Raw genomic sequence first — 25454 nt, forward strand, 5'->3', positions numbered from 1 at the left:
ATAACAACAAATAAACCAAACAATACAACAGGTAAACAAAAAATCTAGAGCCAAAACAATCAACCATCCCCCCTCACCCCCCTCCCTGCCTCCCTGCTGTACGGGTCTGAAACCACCCGCCTCCCCCAACTTAGCAGAGCGCTTTGCCCCATCCCAACCCATTGTACTTGCTTGTCGGGGGTGTGAAGCTCCTCAACCCTACGGCAGCTCCATACGATCTCAGCTGCTCGGCCCTGTACTGGGCCCAAGTGACCACAAGCAATACATGACACACGATCGTCAGTCCTCACTCCTCGGAACTTTCTCTCTCCTCCAGACCCGGCTCCGCAAACAGGTCTTGGCTATGGCCCTGGGAAGGCTCCTGGTCCGACTGTTGCTGGGAGCCTCTGTCGCGTTGAGTTCGTCTATCTCGCCTCGGCGCCTCCACTCGCCTCCATCCGTCCAGCCATTCCCTCGCCGCATCCGGTGTGTCGAAGAACCATGCCCTGTGAGTGTCCACGACCCTCAACCGTGCCGGAAATAACATAGAGTATGGTATGTCCTTGTCCCGCAGGCTCTTCTTGACGTCCATAAAAGTCTTACGTCTTCGGGCCACCTCAGCTGTATAGTCAGGGAAGAACGCTACAGTGGAGTTCAGCACCTTGATTGGGGCGGAATTCCTGGCCGATTGGAGTATGGCATCCCTATCCCTGAAGTTGAAGAGTCTGGCCAGCACCGGCCGCGGAGCCGCCCCAGGTTTCGGTGTCCCCCCCGGGACTCGATGCGCCCTCTCGACAGAGAAGAACCGGGAGAGGCCCTTCGGCTGTAGTTTTGTCGTGATGAGCTCCTCCACATACAAATCCATCGAGCGTTTGCCTTCAGATTCCGGAATGCCCAGGATGCGAACGTTGTTTCTTCGCGACCTCCCCTCCTGATCATCCAGGCGGTCTTGTAGTTTCTTGGCAATCGCTTCTAAGCGCTCAGTGGCCAGCTGTAGTTCAGAGGTGTCCTCCACCAGCGATTTAGTGACCACTTCCACCTGGGCCACCCGCTCCGTCATTTTGTGGAAGTCCGCCCTCAGCAGCCCAACGTCAGTAGAGATTGCTCCCACTGTCGCCTGCACGCTCGTGAGCATCTTCATCAAGTCCTCCAAAGTCACTTTCTTAGTGCCCTCACCTTCCGGACTCTTGCCCCCCGGGGGACGACTCTCTGAGATATTTGTGGCGCTTTTTTCAAAGGCATATTTTTCTAGCTTCGCCTGTGCAGCTGCACTTCTGTGACCTCTGTTCGCCATGACTGCAGGCCGTCAGCACGTGAGGGGCCGCTTCAACGGACTTTCGTGACTGAAAAATGGCGCCAAACGTGGAAGCTCCCCCACTCCTCCGGGTGTGTTGCTCAAGAGTGGCGTTGGGCAGGGGGCAGCGGTCAGAGTAAACTTTTCCGGCGCGCGAGGGCCTCCGGTGGATCTCGAAACCCAGGGTCCTGTGTCTCTCCAGTCGACTGCTGTCGTTACCGCCTCCTCCCTCCCACGGCCAGAAACAGAGCCGGGCAGCTGCAGGCGCGGAGGCGCCAAAGAGGGACCAAGTCCTGTGGCTCAGGCCAGGGGGGGTGCTGTCCTTGCGCCCAGAAGTCCGGGACTCTGGCTCAGTGCCAGGAATTGTCGTCACTCACAGCCCTGTGGGTCAGAGGCACCACACGCTCCCCCGCACTGCCAATCTATTGCGCCCTCCGTCTATGGACGCTCTACCTGCTGCTCTGCCATCCGGTATGTAGGCGCTGTACTGCCACCAATGTCCGCCGAGTACTCAGCCCCACCACTCCTACACGCAATGGCGCACTCCGCGCTCCCGTTCTCCCGGCCCCGTACCCTCCGCCGGGCTGGTTACAGTGTACTCACGGAGCCTCCACGCCCCCGGGCAATCCGGACTGTGAGGGGGGGTCACTCCGTTGGGGGATCCCCGTTCGCTATGGCCCAGCACCGGTGGGGGAGCAGCAGTCACTTCTGGGGAGGGTCGTCGTCTTGATGACCTCCTTCCGGTATAGCTGCCCGTCTCGCGGCCACTTCCGGGCGGGGGGCAGTGTTACGGCAGGCCGGTGCTTTCTCTCCCGGCAGTGCCGCCACCAAGCCACACACGCCCCACCGGCAAACCGAGTCCAATTTCAGCCGGGGAAACGCCAGCCGGCGTCGCAGGATTGCCTCACTCCGAATCCGTCGACAGTGGTACGCTGGAGGCGGATTCTGTGTCGGATTACTGTCACAGGAGCTGCCTCGGTGCTAGAGCTCTCTCGCTACACAGCCATCGCGGTCGGCTCGTAGCCACGCCCCCCGTGAATTACAGTTTTTAATGTGGAAAGTTGCATTTCGAGTAGCTATTACTTCTCTGCGGAGAGTTAGTGAACTACAAGCACTAACCATTCAAGAACCCTTCTTGCAAATGCACCATAATACGGTAGTTCTGCGTACTAATCCAAAATTCTTGCCCAAAGTAATTTCTCCCTTCCATCTCAATCAATCGGTGGAACTGCCCGTTTTCTTCTCGCAACCACAGACAGTAGCAGAAAGAGCTCTTCACACGTTAGATGTCAAAAGAGCATTGCTATACTACATAGAAAGGACACAATTCTTTCGAAAAACAAAACCACTTTTTGTGTCTTTCTCACCACCACACAAGGGTAATCCCATTTCAAAATCTGGGACAGCTAGATGGATTGTCAAATGCATACAGATTTGTTACCACAAAGCTAAACGTACGTTATCTGTTCCTCCTAAAGCCCACTCTACAAGAAATATGTGGGCTTCAATGGCATTTTTAGGCAACATTCCCCTAGATGACATCTGCAGAGCAGCTACATGGTCTACACTGCACACTTTCACAAAACACTATTGTGTAGATGTACAAACCAAACAACAAGCTAATGTGGGCCAGGCTGTTCTCACAACATTATTCCAAACTACTGCAACAGATAGGGGTGGTCGCCGCTAAGAGTGGGTACTGCTATACAATCTATGCACAGCTTGCAATCTGCAGCTCATATGCCTTTAACGGAAAATGCTACTTACCAGTATGCATCTGTTCTTGGCATGTAGAGCTGCAGAGTTGCACACGCCCACCCGCATCCCCGGCTACCCTGGTCTGTTCCAGTATTATCTTAATTACATACAACTTACATGGGCATCCTTCCTTTTTCTTGCAAAGCTCCATCATTTCCCTAATGGCGAAAACCAATCTGGGGATGGAGCCGATGCCCATGCGCAGTGTGGTCCAAAGGAGGAGTCACCTATCTCGTGACTTCCAAAGAACTTTTCAGGACAACAACAAACTGCAAACATCCGGGCCCAACACTAGGTGGCGATCTATGCACAGTGTGCAACTCTGCAGCTCTACATGCCAAGAACAGATGCATATTGGTAAGTAGCATTTTCCTATAGAGCCTCATGAAAGGGCACCAGTGAAGTCCACAAACTAAGTATCATAACCAATTTTGGTAAACAGCATATGCAGGTCATATAGATTATAGATTTACAAGCTTAAATAATGACCAGCTCTTGCTTTTAACAAACCGCAAAGGCAGGTGGTAAGGAATCTCACCTTGGCAACAAAAAAACAAACACTTCCTTATTTCCCGTCCAGTGCAAACATTTAAGCACTGCTATGTAGCAGCCATGAAGTTATCTGCAAGCAGAATATCCGCAAAGAGTGCTGCTGTTGTAGCAACTCCTTGGTTTAAAATTACCGCTCACAGGAGAGGCTTTTTCCTAATTTTTATGGGATTGAAGGGAATGGCTTATGCAAAATAGTGGACAATCCCTTCTGTAGACAATTTGTTCCCTTACTTTGAATTCTCAAATGTTAGAAATAGACTTATAGAAATACTTGTACTTATGGATACTTCTGACCGCAGATTCCTTACCTTTAGAAAATCTCTAGCATCAGACTGGATTCGGAGAATCCTTCAGCAGTGCTCCCATGGACCGACATGTGGGGATGACGTTGTACTGCTCTGAAGTCAGAGTGCTGCTGCATATAAGCACCATCCCTATATACTGATGCCCATTTCTTTCTTTGTCACCCTTCGAAGGAGAGCCAGAGCTCCTCTCCCAACTGTGTCCTTCCAACGGCTTTCATATTTCTCTTGCAGCATCCTAATGTAGTGAAGTTCCTATATTCTCAAAAGCTCTGCGCATTGGAATAGTATATCCTGTAGTTTAGACGTCGGACTGAGGTCGACTAGGTCTCTACCGAATATACTAGACTTAATTGTGTATGTGCCAGCTAGTTCAGAGGTCACTAGAAACTTTCTCGAATGAACAAGAAGGGATTTGTTTCTGACAACCACTTAAAACATGACAACATTGTTTCCCAAGAATAAGAAATATGTCTCTAGAGTCGCAATAGATAGGTATTTCACTCAGTCAATCGTGCATGCTTCGTTTCACCAGAGGTGCAGAGAAATAGAGAGACGGGTGTTTTCAATGAAAGGTATTTATTGAACAGTCTTCTTTCTCAAGCATAAGAAATGAACAGCTACAATCGTAATACTTGTTGTAGAGTACAATGCGTACAGTACGAAGAGTATTATAAAATAATACTGTAAAAGCATGATATTGTTTCTAAGCCATATAGTACATAAAATAAATACATTGATAAATATTAACTGGTGCTTCTAAAATACGCCTACCCCGGAGTACCTAACCTAGGTCTAGTACAAGGGAAGAAGTAAGTGAGGTGTAGCTTAGTTTCAGTATTCTTTGCCAAGAACCTAATCCAATAGTTCTCTTAGGGTCTAATTAGCTCTGTACCTTGGTTTTAGAATGTAGAAGGTCTGGTATCTCTCTCTCAGGACTCGTTTTCGCAGCAACCTGCAAGGGTAGCCAGGAAACACCGGAGCTGGATTTCTCGGCTGGAGAAAGTACTGCGTCTCTCAGTGCGTCAGCTGGAGGGTCAGCTTCCTTCTGCACTTGCTGCAGCAGGGCGCGTCGGGCAAGTAGATAGTCGAGCTGCTCCAAACCACTGTGTGTTTGTTTGGACAAGTGTGGGCATATTTATACCTTGAAGGTGCCGAGTTTGACGTAAGATTGAACATAATAACGTCATTAGAGACTTAATTCTCTGAAAACTCCATGAGTTCTTGGATAAATTAATATTCATGCAGGGGGTAAGTCCCTAACTGCTGAAGGCGGGTTTTTCCAAGAAATCGTTGTAGATTTTCAGAACTAGTGGAAGTAGCCAAGCCGTATTAGGACTACTTGAGCTATGTCGTAATATGGTTATGATTTCTATGCCTATATAAGGATACAGTACTTTATACCTATGTAAGGGTATGAATCGGGAAATTTACACTAGGGTCCTAAAACTCTATACAACACTAATAAGAAGTCACTCCAAAAAGCAACAGGATGCCAACTACACGGAGACTTCACAAAGCTGAGGTCTCTCACAGACCTGCACGCTGTGTGTATCTGGTGCTTGGGCTCTGGTCATGGTTGGAAGCTGTGCAATACATGTGTTTTAATGTTCCCAAAGGTGATCTGGGAGCAGGAGGCAAATCTACATTGCAGAACAGAAGACATTACATTTAAAATACAAGTTTCACTTCAAGTCGCAGGGCTGCTTGTGATCTCATTCAAGTGGCCGGTCCAGAGCAAAGTCCCTATCTGGGGCAAAGTATTCAGTAAGTCAAGGTTGTATATGCGGCACACATGCAAGAAAAATAAGCAGGACCGCATGCTGCCATTCAAAATCAGGTAAGAATGTGGAAGGGGTCAATCAAAAGAGAAAATCCAACAAGTGTCTTTTGTCTCCGACCCAGTCCTGCATTTCCAAAACTGTTGCCAACTCCACAGCACATAGTGGCCTTCAAGGAGGCCATACTGCAACTCTTTCAAATGCTCCTACTACCAAGGCCCCCCAGTTGGGCTTACACCAAAGGTCTTTACCCTGGTACCAGCTAGCTCCTTGGGACCCATTCCTGGGAATATGAAGATGCTGATCCAGACTTCCACCCTAGCACCTGGGTCCACACCAGTCTCTTCTGGGCCAATGATGACTCCACAAGTATCAGCCCAAGTCTCCTTTCAATTAATTTCAAACAGCCAAATTAGGTGCTTCCTAGATGCTGCTGACACATCTGCCAGAGCAGTAAACACTAGTGTACTTTTAAGAAGACACGCCTGGCTACTTATATCAGGGTTCAAACCTGAGGTTCAGACCTCCATATTGAATGCACCTTTTGATAAAGAACACCTTTTTGGGCCAGTGGTAGATTCTTCACTTGAGACGATAAAAAAAGATACTGAAGTGGCTAAATCTATGGGAGCCCTTCAGTCTACACAAGGACGTGGTCCTTTCGGCACTCTTTCTATCGGGCAGGGTCCAAAAATACTTTCTTGGAAACTGCATCCACCTATAAGGGCAATAACCAACCCTCTGGTTCCAAAAATTACTTCAGAGGGGGTTACAGAGGAAACAACAGCAAAGGCAGATGTAGAGGTTCTAACACACGTACCTCCCCCTCCAATTCAAAGCAGTGACTTGCCCATAGTCCCGCCCCCCGGACCACTTAACACATGTGGGGGGAAAACTGTCACAATTCCTACCAAAGTGGAAGTCAATAACAGACAAGTGGGTTCAGTCAGTAACCAGAATGGATAATTTGTACGAGTTCATCAACACTCCTCCAAACATTCCCCCAAAGTCACACAAACTTTCACCGGATCACTTACACCTCCTCAAACAAGAGGTACAATACCTACTACTAAAATGAGCTATTGAGCCCGTAACACAACAACATCAAGGGTCAGGCATTTATTCCTTTTACTTCCTAATTCCCAAAAAGGACGGCTCTCTCAGACCAATATTAGATCTCAGAGAAGTACATTTTTACATACAGTCAGACAATTTCGACATTGTTAACACTTCAACAGGTACTACCTGTTTTGCAAAAGGCGACTTTGTCTACTCTAGACTTAAAGGACGCCTACTTTCATATTCCAATCCACCCGGCTCACCACAAATTTCTCAGGTTTGTGGTAGCAGGTCAACGTTACCAATTCAAGATACTCCCATTCGGAGTCACCACTGCCCCCAGTGTTTTCAAAAAATGTCTGGCGGGAGTAGCTGCTCATCTGAGAAGACCAATCTTCCATGTCTTCCCACACCTCGATGATTGGCTCATCAAAGCCGGCACGTATAAACAATGCTGCAAGCATACTTCCTTAACCATCCAGTTACTTCACCAGCTGGGGTTTACAGTCAATGTGTTAAAATCACATCTTCAGCAAGCCAAAACTCAGAACTATCTAGGAGCCACTTTAGATACTCAAAGGGCTCTGGCGTTGCCCTACGCAGCCAGAATTCGAAACATTCAGGCGTTAATTCTCCAGCTTTGAGCTAGTCAGTCACTTCCAGCTTGAGTTTTTATGCAGTTGTTTGGAATGATGGCGTCTCCCATGCCAGGTTGCACATGCGTCCACTTCAAGAATGCTTAGCCAGTTAGTGGAACCAGGCAGACGGTCCATTAACCGATCTAGTGTTGGTAAGCGGCCATACTCATCTCTCGCTGCAGTGGTGGAACACACAAAATTTGTCAAAAGGACGGCCGTTCTTAGACCCGGTTCCCAGACCGTTTTAACAGCGGACGCGTCCCTAACTGACTGGGGAGCTCATCTTCAACAACACACAGTCCAAGGGCTGTGGAGCCACCAGCAAAAGTTGCTCCACATCAATCATTTACAGCTGATGGCAATCTTTCTAGCTCTCAAAGCCTTTCAAGATCACCTGTCTGGCAGAGCTGTCTTGGTTCGAGCCGACAACATGACAGCTATGTACTATATACAGAAACCGGGGGGACACACTCTCTCCAGCTGTCCCACTTAGCCCAAGACATCTGGAGGTGGGCTATTCACCACAATATCTATCTCCTAGCGGAACACCTCTCACGATTCAACACCTCCTCAGCAGGCAGAGGTATCAAATACAGGAATAGGAACTTCACCCTCAAGTTCTCCACCCATACTTCCAAGCTTGGGGAGTCCCTCACATAGATCTTTTTGCTACACCCCAAAACACAAAATGCCAAATTGATTAATTTTTGTGAGAATCCCTTAATCAGGGCAGTTGTTCATCATCATGCCATGGTCTGAATTAACATGGTGCATGTTCCATTATTGCTCATCTGGAGTCTCTGACTTCCACGTGTGTCATAGAGCTGTATTGTGATTTATGCGTGCAGCACTAGTGAGGCTGTTTAGGGTAATGTGTCCAGAGAGACTGTGCTTCGAGGTTTTAAACTTGTACCCAAAGAGCAAGTCTTGAGGTGCTTGTGCAGATGGACCGCTCTTTTTCCTTCGCTCCCAGACACTGACTCAGGAAACAGGATTCTTTGCATCTACATTGCCAGTATGGTTTAAAATGTCCCTCTGCACAATGCATCACTGACGTAACTCACCAGGAAAGTTAGCTGTAGAGTTTTGGAAAAGTGGTGTGGGCGAGGGCGCGAGGAACAAGCTCCCTATATCTCGTATACATAACCTCGCAAAATTTGGGGCATCTCTTCTATAACTCTGAACTAGTTATCCAGAGACTCGTACTTTGTTTAATTGTAAGGTTGTGCTTCTGTCACAGTTCTAGTAAGCGGAAATGCTCTGCAGCAGCAAAAACTTAAGTAGAAATGTATGGTTTTGTTATTAATTAATGGCCACACCTGTTAAGTGAGAGTATTTAGTGATGCTGGTGAATGTTCAACCGAATATTGTCTTCTGCGGAGTCAATCAGTAGATGCCAATTCAGCAATAAATAGGGTTATGTGTATTCATGAAGATGTCTTATGGCTTTAGTGTTGATTCTAATTCAGGCATCGGTGCAGTAGTAAAGTTCTTTTTCCTCACCATTATATGCAGTCAGTAAGCCTTGTTATCTGACCTTTCCCTTTTTATGTTTTTCTGCCTTGATCTCAGTCTCCTATATCGAGCCATCAGTAAACAATGTTTTATTTGTTAATGATTGCATTGCTTATAACGACTGCATATACAAGTCACAGACCTAATAGAAACCTGGAATTGTTTGGTAGTCAGAGGCCGCCCATCAGTTTCGCCCATTTTTTTTCATATGTCATCTTGGGGACACCATATGGCCTCCAGCTTTCAGTTCCTTTTTAATGTAGCTTTGAACTCCATTGCATCTTGACCCTTTTTAGCTCTTGCCTCCAGACACATCGAGCTGTGCGTTGTCGAAGGCCTGGTGTAAATACTGGAATATAGAGTGGGATTTGCGCCAGCCCCTTGCTCATGAGAGGAAGTAGATTTTCTTTGTCCATCTCACTCTGATTGTGATTTAATGGTTTTCCTCCTTATTCTTGTATTTTTTCGATCCAGGACCATTTCAGTATCCCTCCATCTTGATTGAAAGGCATTACCCTTTAAGTCAGACTTTTCATTGCAGTGTATATGGAAAACAATTTTCTCTCAGTCTCTTTGCCCCATGTCTCCTCTGAGCCCCCTTTTTTATTGTTATTCCCTTTTAATTAAGCCCCTGACCCCATTGTTCCGACTAATCCCCATCTCACTCAAACTTTCAGCACCAGCCCCCACTTTATTGGCAGGTGGCCTACTTATACATTTTTTTAAAAACCTTTCCAAGATGGCAGCCAACACATGCACTGTGGGCATTTTTTATCTAGTTTTTTTGTTGTTTTTTTACATTTAATGGCATACTATTCAAATAAGGCCATCGTGGATATGTGCATATTCTAAATGGATTGGTTAAGCGCGTAGTTTTCATGGATGAAACCTATTGCCTTTGCCTGTGCTTATCTAAATGGATTTACAGCTTTGTTTGCACCACTTCTGCTGGAGGGTCATTCCATGCATTCTCTGTTTTCTTTGAGAACATTTTCTAATGTTGCTCTTGAGCTCACTTTTGTCCTTCCATTCTCATGTCCATTACCTTGTTTAGGGAATAACCGTTTTCTAAACTAACTTTCCTTTGCTACTATGTTTCCTAGCTTGAGGAATCTAAATGTCTGTGTTGGATTTCCTTTATACTTTGGTCACTGTAATATCCGCCTTATATCTTGGAACCTTCTCTCTCTTCTGCTTCAGTCAGTGCATGGCTTGTATCGGACAGCCTGGTTGTGAAATACCTATTGTGGGCATAACGAAATTTACAATGGGCTTAAAGCTTGCCCATTACTTATCTTTATTCCCACTCGTTTGCTCACTTATTATTTAATGGCTTGCCAAGTCTATTGTTTTTTTCCTTCCTGGAGCCTTGAATATTTAACCTTCTTTTGCTTGGCTGATTTGTATTCTTCCCAGTTCACTTTTAGGGCACCACCTTTTTCTTTTTCTTCCAGCATTACATGAGAGCACACGTGTTTTCTAGTTCTCCCCTTCGTGTGCTGCTTCCCACCCCCTAACATCCGCCACCGCAACCCTGCATGCACTGTGTTCAATTTAATTCCCCCCGCCCTTCTGTTGTTTCCCCATTTCTCCAGCTCTTCCATGTCTCCCTCACCCCTGGTGGGCATTTAACTTTTTTCCCAATTTTCTGCCAGGTGTTCATCTATAAAAAAATTTGGGCAGTTATTTTTTTTTTTATTTACTGATCTAAATGGTGTTCATCATCATAGATCTGTCAAGAAGAAAACGGTGCTTCTATTATTCTGTAGATGCACCCACGGTCTGGCATGCGTGTATCTACAAAATAATGCTACCATTAATTGCATTATATTTCTGCTTTTTTTCCATATGCAAACAGATTGACCAATCCAATAGGTCCCAAAAACAAAACATTTTGCCTTTGCGAATGCTTGTTTAGTTTATCACACAATAGACTGGAGTCAATCTCAGTTTTTTGGGATCTGTGGCAAGAGATTTCGTTTTAATAAAGAAGTGGATGTCTTACCAGTTAAGGCCACATTGGCAATAAAAGCTCCTTTTTAGGTCTCAACTGAGATTGCACAAGTGCTGTTGCTTACTAGACATTTTGTTAGCTTAAAGGGGGGAGTAGAGCACGCCCAATGATTAGCATTGGTTGGCTTCATCGTCACTCTTTTTGTTGGTTAGCACATGCTAGTTTTATTTCCTAGTTCTGAGTTTGTCCCTCCTGTGGCGCAAGGCCAAAGTAGTGCTTGTGATCCGATTTAGTGTCCTTCCCCTTCTTGCGCATTGACGACTGTCCTATTTCTCTTTTCATTTGGAGGAATCACTCCAGAATATTTCATTCCTGAGGAAACAATCTATAATACTTTATCTTTTTGTAGGCCATATATTTCCATCCTGTTTCAGCGTGGCATAGTTTATTTTCAGATTGCACGTGTTTGTTATATTTTTCTTCTGCATTTTGCTGTTTTTGATGTAAGACAGACTTGTCCTTCTGTGTTATCTTTGCACCCTCCCTCCTTCCTCCCCTCTTTCCGTGTTGCCTTTGCCCCCCTCCCTCCCTCTGTCTGTGTTGCCTTGCCCCCCCCCTCCTCTACCTGCCTCTGTCCCTGTGGCTTTTGACCCTCTCTCTCGGTCACTGCTTCAAACACACTACACCAAGGTTTTGAAAGTTTATTTTCGGGGTGTGTGTGCTTTTTTACATGTGTTTTTTCTGGTGTATTTTGACTATGATAGTCCATTGTTTTGCCCTCTGTCCATCTGTGTTGCCTTTATCTACTCCCATCCTCCATCCATTTGCCTTCGCCTCCCTTCCTAACACCTTATTTCCTTCTTTTTGTGTTGCCTTTGCCCCTTCCCTCTGACCCTGTGGCTTCTGTAGTGTTTTCTTCGTTACTACTTCAAACACACTACACCATTGTAGAGAAAGTTTGTTTTCAGAGTGCATGTCACCTTCATATTTCGAACTTGTTATTTTAGTTATATTGCAGACATGATATTCCTTTGTGTTGCCTTCTCCCTCTGCACTTAATTGTTGTTTACCCCCCTCCCTCCCACCCTCTGTCCATGTGCCTTTGTCTCCCCGCCGTGCCTGTGGGCCCCAATCTCTGTTACTATGCCATACCATACTATACAATGACTGGCCATACCTTACTATACAATGACAGGCTATACCATATCGTACTATACAGTGACATACCAAGCAATGGCAGGCCATACTACACCATTCAAAACTACACAATGACTGGCAATACAATACAATACCATACTATACATGGCCGATGCCATATCATAGTGTACAATGACAAACCATACTAAACAATGACTGACTATATCATATTCTAGAATGAACAGCAGCTGCGATGTTGTACAATGTGGCTCAAACTAACCCGACAAAGCCAATAGATCTTGCATAGGAAAGAGCTATTGGCTTTGTTGATGCTTGTTCTACTGGTTGTATTGCTCCCTATATTGTCACACCTTCCTGTTTTTCGTCTCCTGCTTTGGTGACATGCTGTTTGCCCACATTGTGGTTTTCAGATTGGATAACCACAACGCTCCTCTGGTGTTTACTTTAAAGACTTCCTTGTATCACTTCTCAGAATTTTCTGCAACTGCACTGCCTTCTTTTCTAGTGCTGCAAATTGAGTTAACCACATAAGTCATGTGCTAAACCTTATTTTCTCTACTTTTTGTCCTTAAACAGCAACCTACTCACCCCGTGTACAACATTGCCCCCGACAAAGTTCTGCAAGCAGTGATGCATTTTCTCCAGAAACCTGTACCTGGGTCGAAAAATGCAGCGGCAGATTAGACGGCTGGTTTCAATGAAACTTGGATGTGTCATAAGTGTCAATACTGTACTGTACTGCAAGAGCCTTAGCCATACTGGTGCCCTAGTGCTGGAGTGATGTCTGCGGATTTTAGGAGCAGTGTGTGCCCTCTGCCGCTCCTAGAAGGGCTCAGGATGCAAGCCAGACCAAAAAATTTAAAAAAACACATGCGCTGTAACGTGGATATTTAGTAGAGGTCAATATCCTTTAACACTCTGCTAAATAGTATGTGAGCTTGAAAGAGCCCTAATAACTGCAAATTATTGTACTATGAACCCTGAATATTTTGACATGAATAAAATTGAAGATTCTGGCATTTACGATGTAGGGGACATAATATATTTTGCAAGTCTAGTGTCCTTTATATTATGACTCCTCCATCTTATGAATTCTTCATTTTCTAATGCATATTGTGTTTATATGTAGTTCTTTCTTAAACAGAAGTGACGAGTTATTAAATCTTAATGTGTCTAGCCATGTTGGGAAGCACCTTGCTTGTCTAAAATTGAAGAAACTTGAAGAAATGGCCACCTTGTTGCTTGGTTTTATCACAGAGCTCATGAGTCGGGCATCTTCACCACCCTAAGATTGTAGATGTCATGCATTCTTCTCTGCTTGAATCATCTTTGTGTACCCTTGTTATCAGGTTGGGGTTCATGATTGTAGCATGTTTCTCGGACCAGACCGCACCTGCTCAATGCCTTCCCATTCCTTTGTGTACACGGTGATCTGTGTGTTCCTGACCAATGCTAGCCTGATGAACCTTACCTGACTCTTTTTTTTTTACATTTATTTAAAGTCTTATGATTATATCGTCACTGATGATTGGGTCAACCTGATGCGTACATATATTTTGACACTGGATTTGTAATTGATGGCTCAATTTCTGTTGCGTGTGCTGCAGGGGGGACATCAATTTCTTTGGGGTTTTTTTTGTTGGTATTTTTGTTACTTCTCTAACTTATTCATTTCTTTCCAGTTTCTCCTTTAAATTTTCTATTTTGTTTTCATAGTGGGGCCAACCCCGTTTTGCTCGCTGTATCTCTAGGGAAAAGGTGGTCTATTGTTTTGTTTTCTTCGCTGCCAGGTTTTTACACACTTCTTCACATATTTTCCTGCCTTCCTCATTTCTGCGACATTATCATCTTGTTTTTGCCTCTGTCAAGCTCTCTTTATGGTAGTGATGAAAGACGCAGCACCATAAAAATTTTTTTATTATTTTTATTGTGCGATTCAATTCACTGTTTGCAGGAATTGTGGTAACTTTACTTTTTTATATAAACAAAAACTAATTTGTGTCTCCTATACTTGCGATGTGTTACTGGGCCTAGGCTTTTTAAATGTATGTATGCATGTATGCTTTGTCATCCTAGCCTCACTTAGTATGATGGTCTGGTTCTTGGATTTGGATTCAACATGGCAAACTGGCAGGACAACTGACCTTCAAGGGGCAGTCATTTTGGTGAGCTGCTACAGAAAATAATGTCCAGAGCCTGCCTCTGGCCATCAATGCTGCCCAGTGCTGCAAATAAAGTTTGCAAGGAATCACTTGGGTGTCACAACGTACACTAATCTTCTCCTCGCCGGTTAGTAGAGGATCGCTAATTAACTTGTGAGAGCTGATCACTTTATGAATATAGTTCAGCTCACATGACCATATCGCACAGTCCTGATTGGTGCATGTTTTCATTCCTGTCTTGTAGCACACCTCCACTCATGACTTTAGGGGGAGAGAATCCTCAAAGATTTATTGGGTCAAAGTAAGACTAGAGATATAGCAACAAGAACTTTAATTTGCTTTTTTGACCTAGCAGTTCTCTGTTTGCGGTGTACACAAACTGTATGAAACGTGAACTGGTGTAAGATGGGTAAAGTTTTAACTTCCGTTAGAGCTTCTTCTGACATGGAATCTGGAGTGATGTGATATCAAACTGTCGCCTGGGTATTTTTGTGTTTGATGTTTTACTTGGGCAAGGTGGTTCCATAATTACCTTACTAAGTAGATGGCTGGGTGCACCACCAAAATTCAATGGAGGAACAACTCAAGGATATTCATAGTAGATAATCTATAATGTATGACCCATAAGCGCTGGACAATTCAGTCTACAACTCAGCAATGGCTCTGTGACTCATCCAGTGAAGTGAAGATGGCACAGGCCAAGGATTTTAATAAACACCCTAGACCGTCTATAATGTATCATCTAGAAAGGAGAAGAACAAAAAAATGTTGGGGTCCACCTACAAGCTGTGAAGATGCAAGTCAAGGATATAACGGCTGCTGTAGGGGTCCAAGATGTACCACCATGTTTCAGTCGAGACAGAGCCCACAGACAAGGGGCTATGGAGTCCACTTTAATGCACTGAAAACACTAGCCAATAATATTCACATAAACCTTAGAGGGTATAGAGTGCACCATCTAGAAGCAAAGGAGATACACGTTGCTTGTGTAGTTGAGCTTTGTGAAAACATATTGAAGGAATGAATGTAGATAAAAGATAAGGTGAAGTTTTCAAGAGAGGATTTCAATTGGCAGACACAGAGTAAGAGGGTTTGGGTAGTAAGCCCTTTGTGGATCCAAGGCACAAAAAAGGGGAGACACCTTTAAACTCCATTATCCTTCACATGGATTCATGCGCTGGACGCACTTGGGGAGAAGTTAGGTAGGGTAGTGAAGTCAAGACCTGGAATGGTTGTGAGGCCCTAATCATCTGCAGGCAAGTGCGCGATGGGTAGGCATAGTACAGCTCTTGTGTTCAGATGCAGGAGACAAAGAAGGAGACATCATGGCCTGTAAAAAAAAAAAAAAAAGACCAGCAGAGTACGAACTCAAAAAAGAACAAGCATTGGCATAGCCAATAGGTCTCGCCTTTGGGACCTTTTACATGTTTAGCCATGCAGCACATTATCCATTGCATTGCATTAGCCAATACAAAATATCAACGTGTGTACGTGCATTGAGGACTTCTACGTAGCATGTTACAAGCAATCCCAAGCATTGATGTAATGAGCAGGTCCTCGCTGCTTCCGAATCCCTGCAATTCTTTTACTAGAAGCACTTCTCCGCAGTGCTGCGAGCTGTGGCATTTCTCGGCAGCAAGCAGGGGCTCTGTGAAGTGATTCCCTGCACTTCCATATTTCACTAACATCCCTGATCACAGGAAAAAAACCATCACACGAAGGGCTCAGTATTATTACAATGGGGAGATCGGTCCTTGCATTAAGCGGTTCTCCGAGGTAGCCATAAAAGACGTGACAACATTTTATGTGCAATAGAATATTGAAAAATTCGTGCTTGTGGAAAAGGTTAGTATCAGTCCAAATGAGATAAGACCTGAGTGTTTTTAGGTTATGATGACGTTGAGAAGCAGGCACCCCAAAGCAGAAAACAAATTTGAAGCCTGCCGTAAGGTGCCTTTAGACCTGACCTGAGTTTAACTTGGTGACTTTCCTCCTTGCTCAAAACATGTTAAAGCTTTTGTGTGAATATGTTTAGTGGGCACTTTCGCAGCCCCCTAATGTTTGGGCCTCTCCAGCCAATAAACAGAAGTGACCAAGGGGGAAAACAGAAGAACATGGCAAGATACCGAGAGAGCAAGGCAGACACTCAAACAAATACTCTGTAACAGCCGCAGACTCAGTCAGATGGAAGGGATGGGAATACACTAAGAGCGACAGCTAAGGAGAGGCAAGAAAAAGGAAAGATGTAAGGCACAGTACATAGAACAAGATCTAAAAAAAGAAGTAGAGGAATGCAGAGAGACATAAGGTGCAGAGGTTAACAGAGGAAGAAGAACGGCATTAGATGGCATACATAGAAAGAAACAGTGAAAAAAGCAGACAGCCAAAAGATAAATAGCAGACAAATACACAGACAAACAAAGGCAAACCAATGGTCAACAGAAAAGTGGAAAAGCTGTAGAGCCAGAACATATAGAAAACAAGTGATTGGCTTTGCTAATCGGCTGGGTGTGGAAAACCGAATGGGTGAAGGGAGGGCGACTGTTAACAGAATGCTTAACAAGCGCGGCAGCGAATGCAGCTGCAGCGTCCCGTGAGTGGTGCGCTCTCGCGAGCCGCTGCTCGTAACAGCAAGCCATAGGCCGGAAGTCCCGCAAGTGGTGCATGCGCGTGCGCGAGCCGGTGCGCATAACAGCAAGCCATAGGCCGGAAGTCAGTCCAGAGCGATTCCAAAAGGTCCCTTTTCCTAGAGCAGTGCATGCGCGCTGCCTAGGCGAGACCTAAAACGGGACAGGAATCAAAAAGCATCAGGGTGTTTGCCTAGGCCACACAACAAACGGGACAGGAAACAAGAAGCATCAGTGTGCATGCCAATCCCAGCGTTTTAGCTTACCCTACATGCTCCACTGTTGCTAATGGTTTGGGGGCTTGATGCTCTTTTTCTGGTCTGATCTTGTGGCTGGGAGTTTTACTCCGCACTATCTATGTTCCTAGATAATATCATTGCAAATTTTGACATGCTCAGCATTGTCTGTTTTACCCTTTAACCTTGGAACATTTTATGCTTGCCAAGCTGTGCTCTCTGTTGACCAAACTGTGGTCTGAAGCTAAACCCCATGAGGAATATGTGGGCTGCCTGGGTCCCTAGTCTTTGAGGGGGGCCTGCCACAGTATAAACATGTCATTCATAACCCCGGCGTAGACTGCAGACCTGGGTGCTCTCATTATCAAAGATGCATCCATGTGACCCTTTTAGACACTAGAAGGAGCTGATGCCTAGAAGCCTTGGCGATCAACTACAAGGCTTGTTTGCCATTATGTGGCTATAAGGTGCAGAAATGAGCATATGTATTGACCTATGAGATGCACAAACAGTTTTCTAAGCTTTCTCCTCATCACCTTTATTTACCAGAATCACACCCTCACAGCTCAAGTGTATCCAGGCCTTCGTGCATTTAAGCCATGTCAATGCGCGTCTCAGTTCAGGATGTAGAGATAGGGTGTTTAGGTTTAATTTGGGTTAGTTACTGGAGAGCCATCTAGGATGAGGTGCAACAAACATTCAGAGTTGTAACGCAGGCCTCTGCAGCATATGTGGTGCAGGGGGACCCGCCAACCCTCGGAGGCCCCTGAAGCCCCAGGGGTCCCATTCAGCCAAAGGCCAGTAAATATCCGAGAAATATGGGTAACTTAGGGGCCCTCCCTTTATATTCTGTGGGGGGGGTCCTTTCATTTTGCATTACGCCACTGTAAGCATCATGCCCAGATGATTCATTCTTTAAAGGGATTCATCAATGGATAAGACATATTCAACTAACTACGAACATCACTAGATCACAATACTAATGATCCGTCGTACTAACATTAGAACTATGTGAAAAGTTATTGTTCTGCCTAAAGTTCTATGAGGCCAGCCCATTGCAATGGCAGAATGGTCCCTGCGTGTACAAATGCTGATCACATAAGATAGCACAAAGTAACATTGAGGGGGTGCCCTTTAAACTTGTTAAGGTAACAGGCAGGTAAGCAAGAATAGCGTTACTCAGTCTCTGAGGCACAGGGAATCAAGCAGAAAACCATTGCCACAGGACACTTTCCTTCCTTCTCTGAAACCAGTCCGATAGTAAATGTGAGCTTTTCATTCAACCATTCACTTGTCCGTGTTCTGTACTAAGTTTATTATTAGGCCTGGGTGTGAAATTTAGATCCACTCGCGGAGTTTGCAGAGTTTATCCCACTCCATGCAGCGCACAGATATCAGAAAAAAGTTTTTTCTTCGCTCGTGCTCACCAACATTAAGTTGGCAAGCTCATCTCCTGCCCAGATTTCTCAACTTGGGCCATCGTGGATGGCCACTACTGCTCGTGCTGAGAAACCTTCCATTCGGGTTGAGGACGCTGCAGGTTGAATAGAACATCTACTTGAACGGCAGAAGGAAACCGCGCCCTCTTGCCCTGTGCATGGGGCCGTTCGTACTGATTTTCTGGCTCAGAACAAACACCCAGCACTAAAAATCAGCATAACCGGCGCGATCTAAAGCACTCCGCAACTTGCGAAACTGTTTAGCGCAGTAGACTGCATGCATTCACTGAGGCCTCTGCACCTAGACTTCAAAAAGAGTAAATATGAAGTTAAAAATAGCCGCTTTTCTCCATTAAAAATGTTGTAGTGTTTCTAGTTTATTTTGTGTTGCATTATTTTATGAAAGTGACCAAATGGAGCGCTTTGTACACAGAACTGACAAGAGCTCGGGCTAGCTTCGGGTTCACTGAGCTGAAAGCCTGCCATGTTACCGTGGATGATCTGCGACTGCCCGGTCTCTCCTTGCTCGTGAATACAGGTTGTTTGTTCAGTGTCACGCCGTTCATTTACTTCCGCTAGTGACTGCCATGTGCACAAACCGGAAGAGCTGCATGGACTTTGTCCAGCATTTATCGGGTGCGGCGTGCAATGATCGGCTGATTCCAGCAGAGTGAATGGAAACTCACGCTGCTACACAGATTGTCAGCTGAGGAGCCGAGAATAGGGTCCAGAACCCGTTAATCTTGAGACCTTTTGAGCTCACAGTTACACATTTCTCATCATTATATTTACCACAGGGGTGAATGTCAGCACAGCACGACTCCAGTCCTAGGCTTTCCCCATCAGGTGCATTAGTTCACATGAAGCTAAGACTACAACACCCAGAGGCCTTTTGGTGTGTTACGTGGACGCCTTGGTCGTGACGTTAAGGTGTGATCTGTCAGCTCTGCAGAGCTCAAGCGAATATCAAGGTTTACATTTTAAAATGGAAGAGTCTGTGGTATGGGACAAGGGACTGGTACGTTAGCATGGTGGTCTAATGCACCCACTGCGTAAGTCTCGTTTCTTCTGAATGTCGAGGCTGGAATCTACTGTGGGGAAACTCAGTCTGCACTACACATCTATGTCGAAAAATGAAAACCTAAACATGCGGCTTCTGAAGTACCTGCACAACATCAAATAGATGTGTCCTTAGAGTGCCGATGGTGACAGGCACTGTTACAATACTGAAAAGGTATTAATCAGCAGAAACGCCAATGATGAAATGGACATAGATTGTGCAGTGGCACTTCTGCAACAACACGGTTAAGGGGATATTGTAGGCAGTGCGAGGGAGCTGACACGTGCACACTATGGCGTGAAGTGGGGGATAGCAGGTAGACAACCTTAGCTTGCTCAACTGTACTTATGGCTCGGGTGTCATGAAAGCAGTGACTAGAACAGGCAATAGTTTCCTTTTCTTGTCATCCGCTTGACCTCTCAGCAGCCAATAGGGGCAAAGGGTGGCACAAAGGGACAACCCTGTGAAGTCATCAGGGGTCAAAGGGCGAGTGTTGCCGCTTCAGCAACCCCTGGCATTTTGGCGGGGTACAGGGGCTTGCTTTTCAAGACTCATTCACACGGAGCTTCCCTGGAGCAGGAGCCCCAAATAACATGAACAAGCGTGCGCGCCTCGCGCTCAAAGTAAAAAAACAAAACAATTTGTTAACGAGAGGAGGAGGCAGCAGGGGAGGGGAGAGAGGAGGGGGCCTGCGCCTGTTTCCCTTGCGGGAGCGAGCAGTACCCATCTGTTAATTACAAACATATGGTTTCAAAGCTTGCTCCCACAAGAGAATCGCCAAACGTTCACGCGTTGCCATTGAAATCAATGCAACGCGTGCACGTTTTTGGGTCAAATACTAATTCGATTCCTAAAGGTCTACTCCTAAGCAGTGAATGCGCGCTGTGTAGGCGAGACCTAAAAAGCGGCCCTTGAAACCTTTGTAACGTACACTTATATTGCATTGCAAGATGGCTTTGCTACAGTTACCATAAATGTATTCAGTGCTCATTTCACAACCAAAAACTCATTTCATTACAACACGTATAATATAGTAGTATACTAATGCTCTAAAACCTATTTATACATAAATGGATTATACAAATATTCATGTTTTAGCCAACCTTTTAAAATTACTCTTGTTTAATAAATGTCCCAGAATTAAGATGGAAATAATAAAAAAAGGATAAAACTAAATGATTAAATAAAACTGGGAGGGGAGAATAGAAAAACACTAGAAAATTTAACAACACACATTAGCAAAGCCAATAGGTCTCACCTATGTGAGCGCTATTGGCTTTGCAAATATCTTTTAGCCATATTGTAAAACACCATGGCTGTTGGTCAGTTTGGCTAAACGTTAGTGGTGTGGCGTAGGGTGAAGTGGCCCTTAGTAGAGTGGTGTAGGGTACAGTGGGATGGAGTGGAAAAGAGTGCATTGAGTAGTGTGGCATTGAATGAAGAGTGGAGAGTAAAGTGACATTGTGTGGATTGGAGTAGAGTGAAGCACTGTAGAGTAGAACAGTTGTGGGTTTAAGTAACAAAAGCATCAATAGAGACAGCAAATAGGGTAAAAGCAACATAAGTAAGAAGTTGTATGTCTGTGTTAAGAGTAGGAAAGCACATTGTATGTCCAGGAATAACACAAAAACGTTCTCTTATGCAATTTAAAAAAAATGTGTTGCAAAACGGCAAGAAAGAATGTGTACTCGGTCCATGCCTCAGGGCGGAGCTAACATAAGAAAGGGAGGGGCGCCTACAGGTGCTAAGCAATCAAATGATTGTGAATGAGAGGGACAATGAAAATAGCTAATGGTTTGCTGTGAGCGGGTTGAAAGCCTACTGAAGTGTAAACAATGTAGGCAAGACCAAAAAAGGGGGGGGGACTGCAGAAAAATGTTACTTTTTGATAATATGTATGTGCAAATATAGACCAGCCTAAAAATCCAAATATTACAGGTTTTGATAACATACATAAAACACCAAGGTAGTAAAGGAGCCCAGCTGAGAAACGCTGATAGCGCCAATCTTCCGGTCATTGTGTATTATTTGTGTCCAGGAGGATAAAGGGAAGATTGTCAATTTGTGGGCATTCACTCCCTGACACGTATTTCCTCCTATTCCCCCCTACCCCCCCACCCCCCCACCAAAGACACTCACTAACTCCTCGCTAAAAGGATTAGCAAGTGTGTATGGCAAAAGCAGCATACTTGCTTGACGCATAGGCCCATATTTACATAGAAGTCGCAACGCAGGGCATTAAAGTTGCTGCACTGCCTTGGGTGAATGGGAGAGAGCAGAACAGCGCTATATCTACTACAGTGTGCTGGTCTGCTCTCCCCCCTGCAGGCGCATTTTTGGCTGCCAGGCACCAACACAGAAACTCATGCGCCATAGTGCAAGGGTGTCTGCGTTGTGGGAAGCACAGGTTTTGTGCTGTAAAGGGTCCCATTAAGCAAACAAAAACAAAAAACGATGCTTTAAGACGTTTCCCCCTTTGCATGTGTGCTGTACAATGCAGCACACGTGCAAAGTGGGAAAAATGAGAAAAAAAATTACATTTCTCCTCATTATGTCTGCCTTAATGAAGAACAGGAGTTTTGCTCAAATCCCTATCTACTGCTCTTTGTAGAGAGGAATTTGATCAAAACTCAGGGACGATTTCATGGAAATGCCCATGCACCACCTATGGAACGCCCATATGACGCAATGTAGTGCATTACGCAGCGGTGCACTACTAAAGCCATACTAGCCTGCTGTAGCAGCCTGTACCAGCCATTAAAGGCCTGCTCCAGCATTCAGTGAGGGCCTATGACAAAGAGGGTGGCTTTAGTGGCACGTATATCCTGCTACAGCGGACTATAAGGCTACTAAAGCATTTAAGGGGAAAAAAAGATTGTGGGAGATGCAAGGATTTTACAACCTCCTCGTACCTCTGAAACTTCAGAGCCTTTCACAGCTTTTGCTATGTGTGCTTGGCCGTTACTAGCCATGCACATAGCACATGCTGTGAAAGTGGGCAACAGTCAGCCCCTTTCTCCTTGTGCCCTGGCAACCTCATCATCTGGCAGAGCCAATGGAGATAGGAGCTGAACAGAATACGCCCCATCCTACTTCGAAGGCTCCATGGACACCGAGAGGGAAGGCTTGCTGACGGCCCGTCTCATTTTCCTCTGCCTAATCCACATATTCTGGAGCGGCAGGAGAAAGAGGCAAAGGCTGTGGATTAGGATATTGTAGAGTTGAGAGCAGCGGGCCTATACCTCAATTTATAGGCTCTGCTGGTCTATTGTATTCAATGGAGCTCTCAACATTTCAGTGTTCTAATTTGGGTTATATAATCAAATGCAAATCGCAATTTATAAGGTTAGCGTTGTTTTCTTAACGCAAACCAGATACAAAGTGTTTGTAAACCTAAGCTTCACTATTTTTATTTTTTATTTATAGAATTGGATGCGATTTCAAAGCCCTAATGCAGGATATGGACTGCTCAGAGAACACAGTATCTACCCTGTGCTGTGATTGGTGGAATGTAGGTGCGCCTCCAGGTTCAGGATACATTTTATTGGGATTTTGTCTACACCCGTGGTTTAGGATGGTGTGGTTTGGGCTTCACCAGGGGTTCTAGATTTAGGATGGTGGGGTTTCAGCTGTGGAGCTTCAGGAAGCAAACTAAGGGCCTAAGTTAGAATTTGGTAGACAGGTACTCCGCCATAAATGTGACCTGTTTGCAGGTCCGCTATATTGCAAGTACATGATGCATATGTAATATGGCTGATGGGATATTAATCATGTTTGTGACGGGGTAACCTGTCCACCAGACTGTAAATCAGGCCCTTGAATCTTCACTGCAGTGAAGATTAGAAGGGAAACTCGTATGTAAGAAGAGTCAAAATAGCAACATTCTTCAAAGCCCTAAATACAGTTTCACTGACACTTACTAACTGGCCTAAACCATCCTTCTGAAGGCATTGTTTGCAAATACACAGTCAATTTCCTGTGGACTTTTTATTTTTTGTTTTAGTTTTTGTAAATGCAATTGAGCTTCCATCCAAGGAACACAATAGAGTGCTAGGGAAAAGAAGAATGCCAAGCAGCCATACTTCATCCCATACTTCATTAAGCTAGTATTGGTTCAATATGCCTCGCCTGCAGGAGGAAATTCACTGTTTCATGGGAAAACATTATTATTGGCATCTTCAGAACTGGAAGACAAAATGCATTGACTGTAGTTTCATTTTTTTTTTTACCAGTGATCCAAAGCAAAATGCACTGGCGACAACGTGATTTGCAGGTTTCATTTAAAATGCTACACAAAGTCTGTTGCAACATGTCAAGGTTTTGTGACGGGCTTATCTTCCTTTTGACAATGATAGAAGCTCTTTTTGTCATGAAGTACATCTCAACCGTGCGAGTAAGGGCCCTATTTGTCCTAGATTCAAGTGGTTTGAATAGTAAATAAAATGGCCATTCCCTAAATTTTCATGAGTCACAAGTCTCTCTTGGATGTAACTTAATTGGTTTTTGATATAGAAAAATGCCAATTCTTTTACTAAAAATATTTTTCTGATGGATACTTCTAACATCGATTCCTCACCTTGCAAATATTCCCCAGGCGTTTGACTAGATTAGAATAATTTAAAGCAGTAGTCCTGCTTGCTCGTAGATGGCATTGTGTGGCTTCACATCAACATCTTTCCACTCTTGAAGTAATGAGCGGAGCCATATATAAGTGCCACCCATGTTTATTGACATCAGTTCCTCTCTTTCCATTCCTTCAGGTGTTGATCTGGAGCTACTCTTAGGTCTTTGACCTTTTCTTTTTCGTAATTCTTACAACAGTGCAAGGGGAAATGTTAGCCCCTAAACCAACAGGGTCCAAGCCGAGTAGGCATTGTTGCAAACCGATATCTGTGATGGACCCTGACGAAGTATGCTTATGGTACCTAGGGTAGAGCAGGATTCTAAAACCTGCGACTGCAGCGCTCAGAGGAATCTGAAGGCCAGACAGGACCGTGAGGCGAAGTTTTATGTCACCAAACATCAGAACACTCCACGCTTTTACCAATCTAAGGCAAAAGGAAGGTCCTGTTCCTCCTCCTGAAGTTGTTTCCGTGGTTGATCTTTGTCTCGGTCGAAAAATTTGGAAGCATATTCAAAGCGGGAATCTGCAATTCCTGCCACTCTCAAACTCTAGAGAGGGTTCAAGGACGTTAACGTGTTCACCGTCTCGTTCTCCATCTGAGCCGATTCTGAATCTAGTCTTCCATGCATCCCAAATTCCCAGGTCAGTTGGCAACATAGCAGCGAATGAAGGCCGTAGGGAGGAAATGCTGCACATTTTTGGCACTTTACCAGTTCCCTCTTGCGTGCCTTCGGGTCCCAGCGATTTGCTGGGGCCCCTAGTCAGGCGTCTTCCATTGAGTCTGCTCACTGCACCGTCTGTGCATCAGGTTCTGCCCCTGCTCTGGTGAAGAATTTGGTTCCGACACCATCTACTATGCCGGTCCACCATCCATCAACACTAGAGAAGGATGTACAGCCTATTGTGCATTCCAGCTGAGCAGAATCTACCACACACTCTCTATTGAGTCCCTTCCCAGTTTCTACCAAAGCGCAGCTTGTCGGCAATCCCTCGGATTCTAATATGTATCGGCACTAATTCAGCCATTAACAATTTTGATGAGGGATATGATTTTGTCCTCCATTATGATGAAGTCTACTGGTATGAAGAACTCCAAGATGCCAGAGGCCTAGATACTTCTCAAGGCAATGGCCTTGTTTCTGCTCTGGGCCCTGCCACTGAGGAAAGCACCTCCTTTGCCATTAATATGCAAAGGGCGGCAGAAGTATTATACCTACAACTCCCCAATATAGAGTTGAAGACCAATGTTTTGACAGAAGTGCTCCAGCCTGGACAACCTTCTACAGAATCTCTATTGACATTTAATGAAGTCCTTA

The 25454-nt window shown here is 45.0% G+C and overlaps 1 protein-coding gene across 1 annotated transcript in view; it reads left to right on the top strand.

Annotated features, from left to right (window-relative positions):
* Positions 1 to 13996, top strand: part of FNTB (farnesyltransferase, CAAX box, subunit beta) — a 178370-nt gene extending 164374 nt beyond the window's left edge. The window contains exon 12 of the mRNA XM_078659519.1: positions 12567 to 13996. Coding sequence (XP_078515645.1) covers positions 12567 to 12674 — 108 coding nt within the window. The 3' untranslated portion in view covers positions 12675 to 13996. The remainder of the gene's footprint in view (positions 1 to 12566) is intronic.
* Positions 13997 to 25454: the final 11458 nt, after the last annotated feature.

This window comes from Lissotriton helveticus, chromosome 9 (assembly GCF_964261635.1).
Source record: "Lissotriton helveticus chromosome 9, aLisHel1.1, whole genome shotgun sequence".
In the NCBI taxonomy this organism is placed as follows: Eukaryota; Metazoa; Chordata; class Amphibia; order Caudata; family Salamandridae; genus Lissotriton; species Lissotriton helveticus.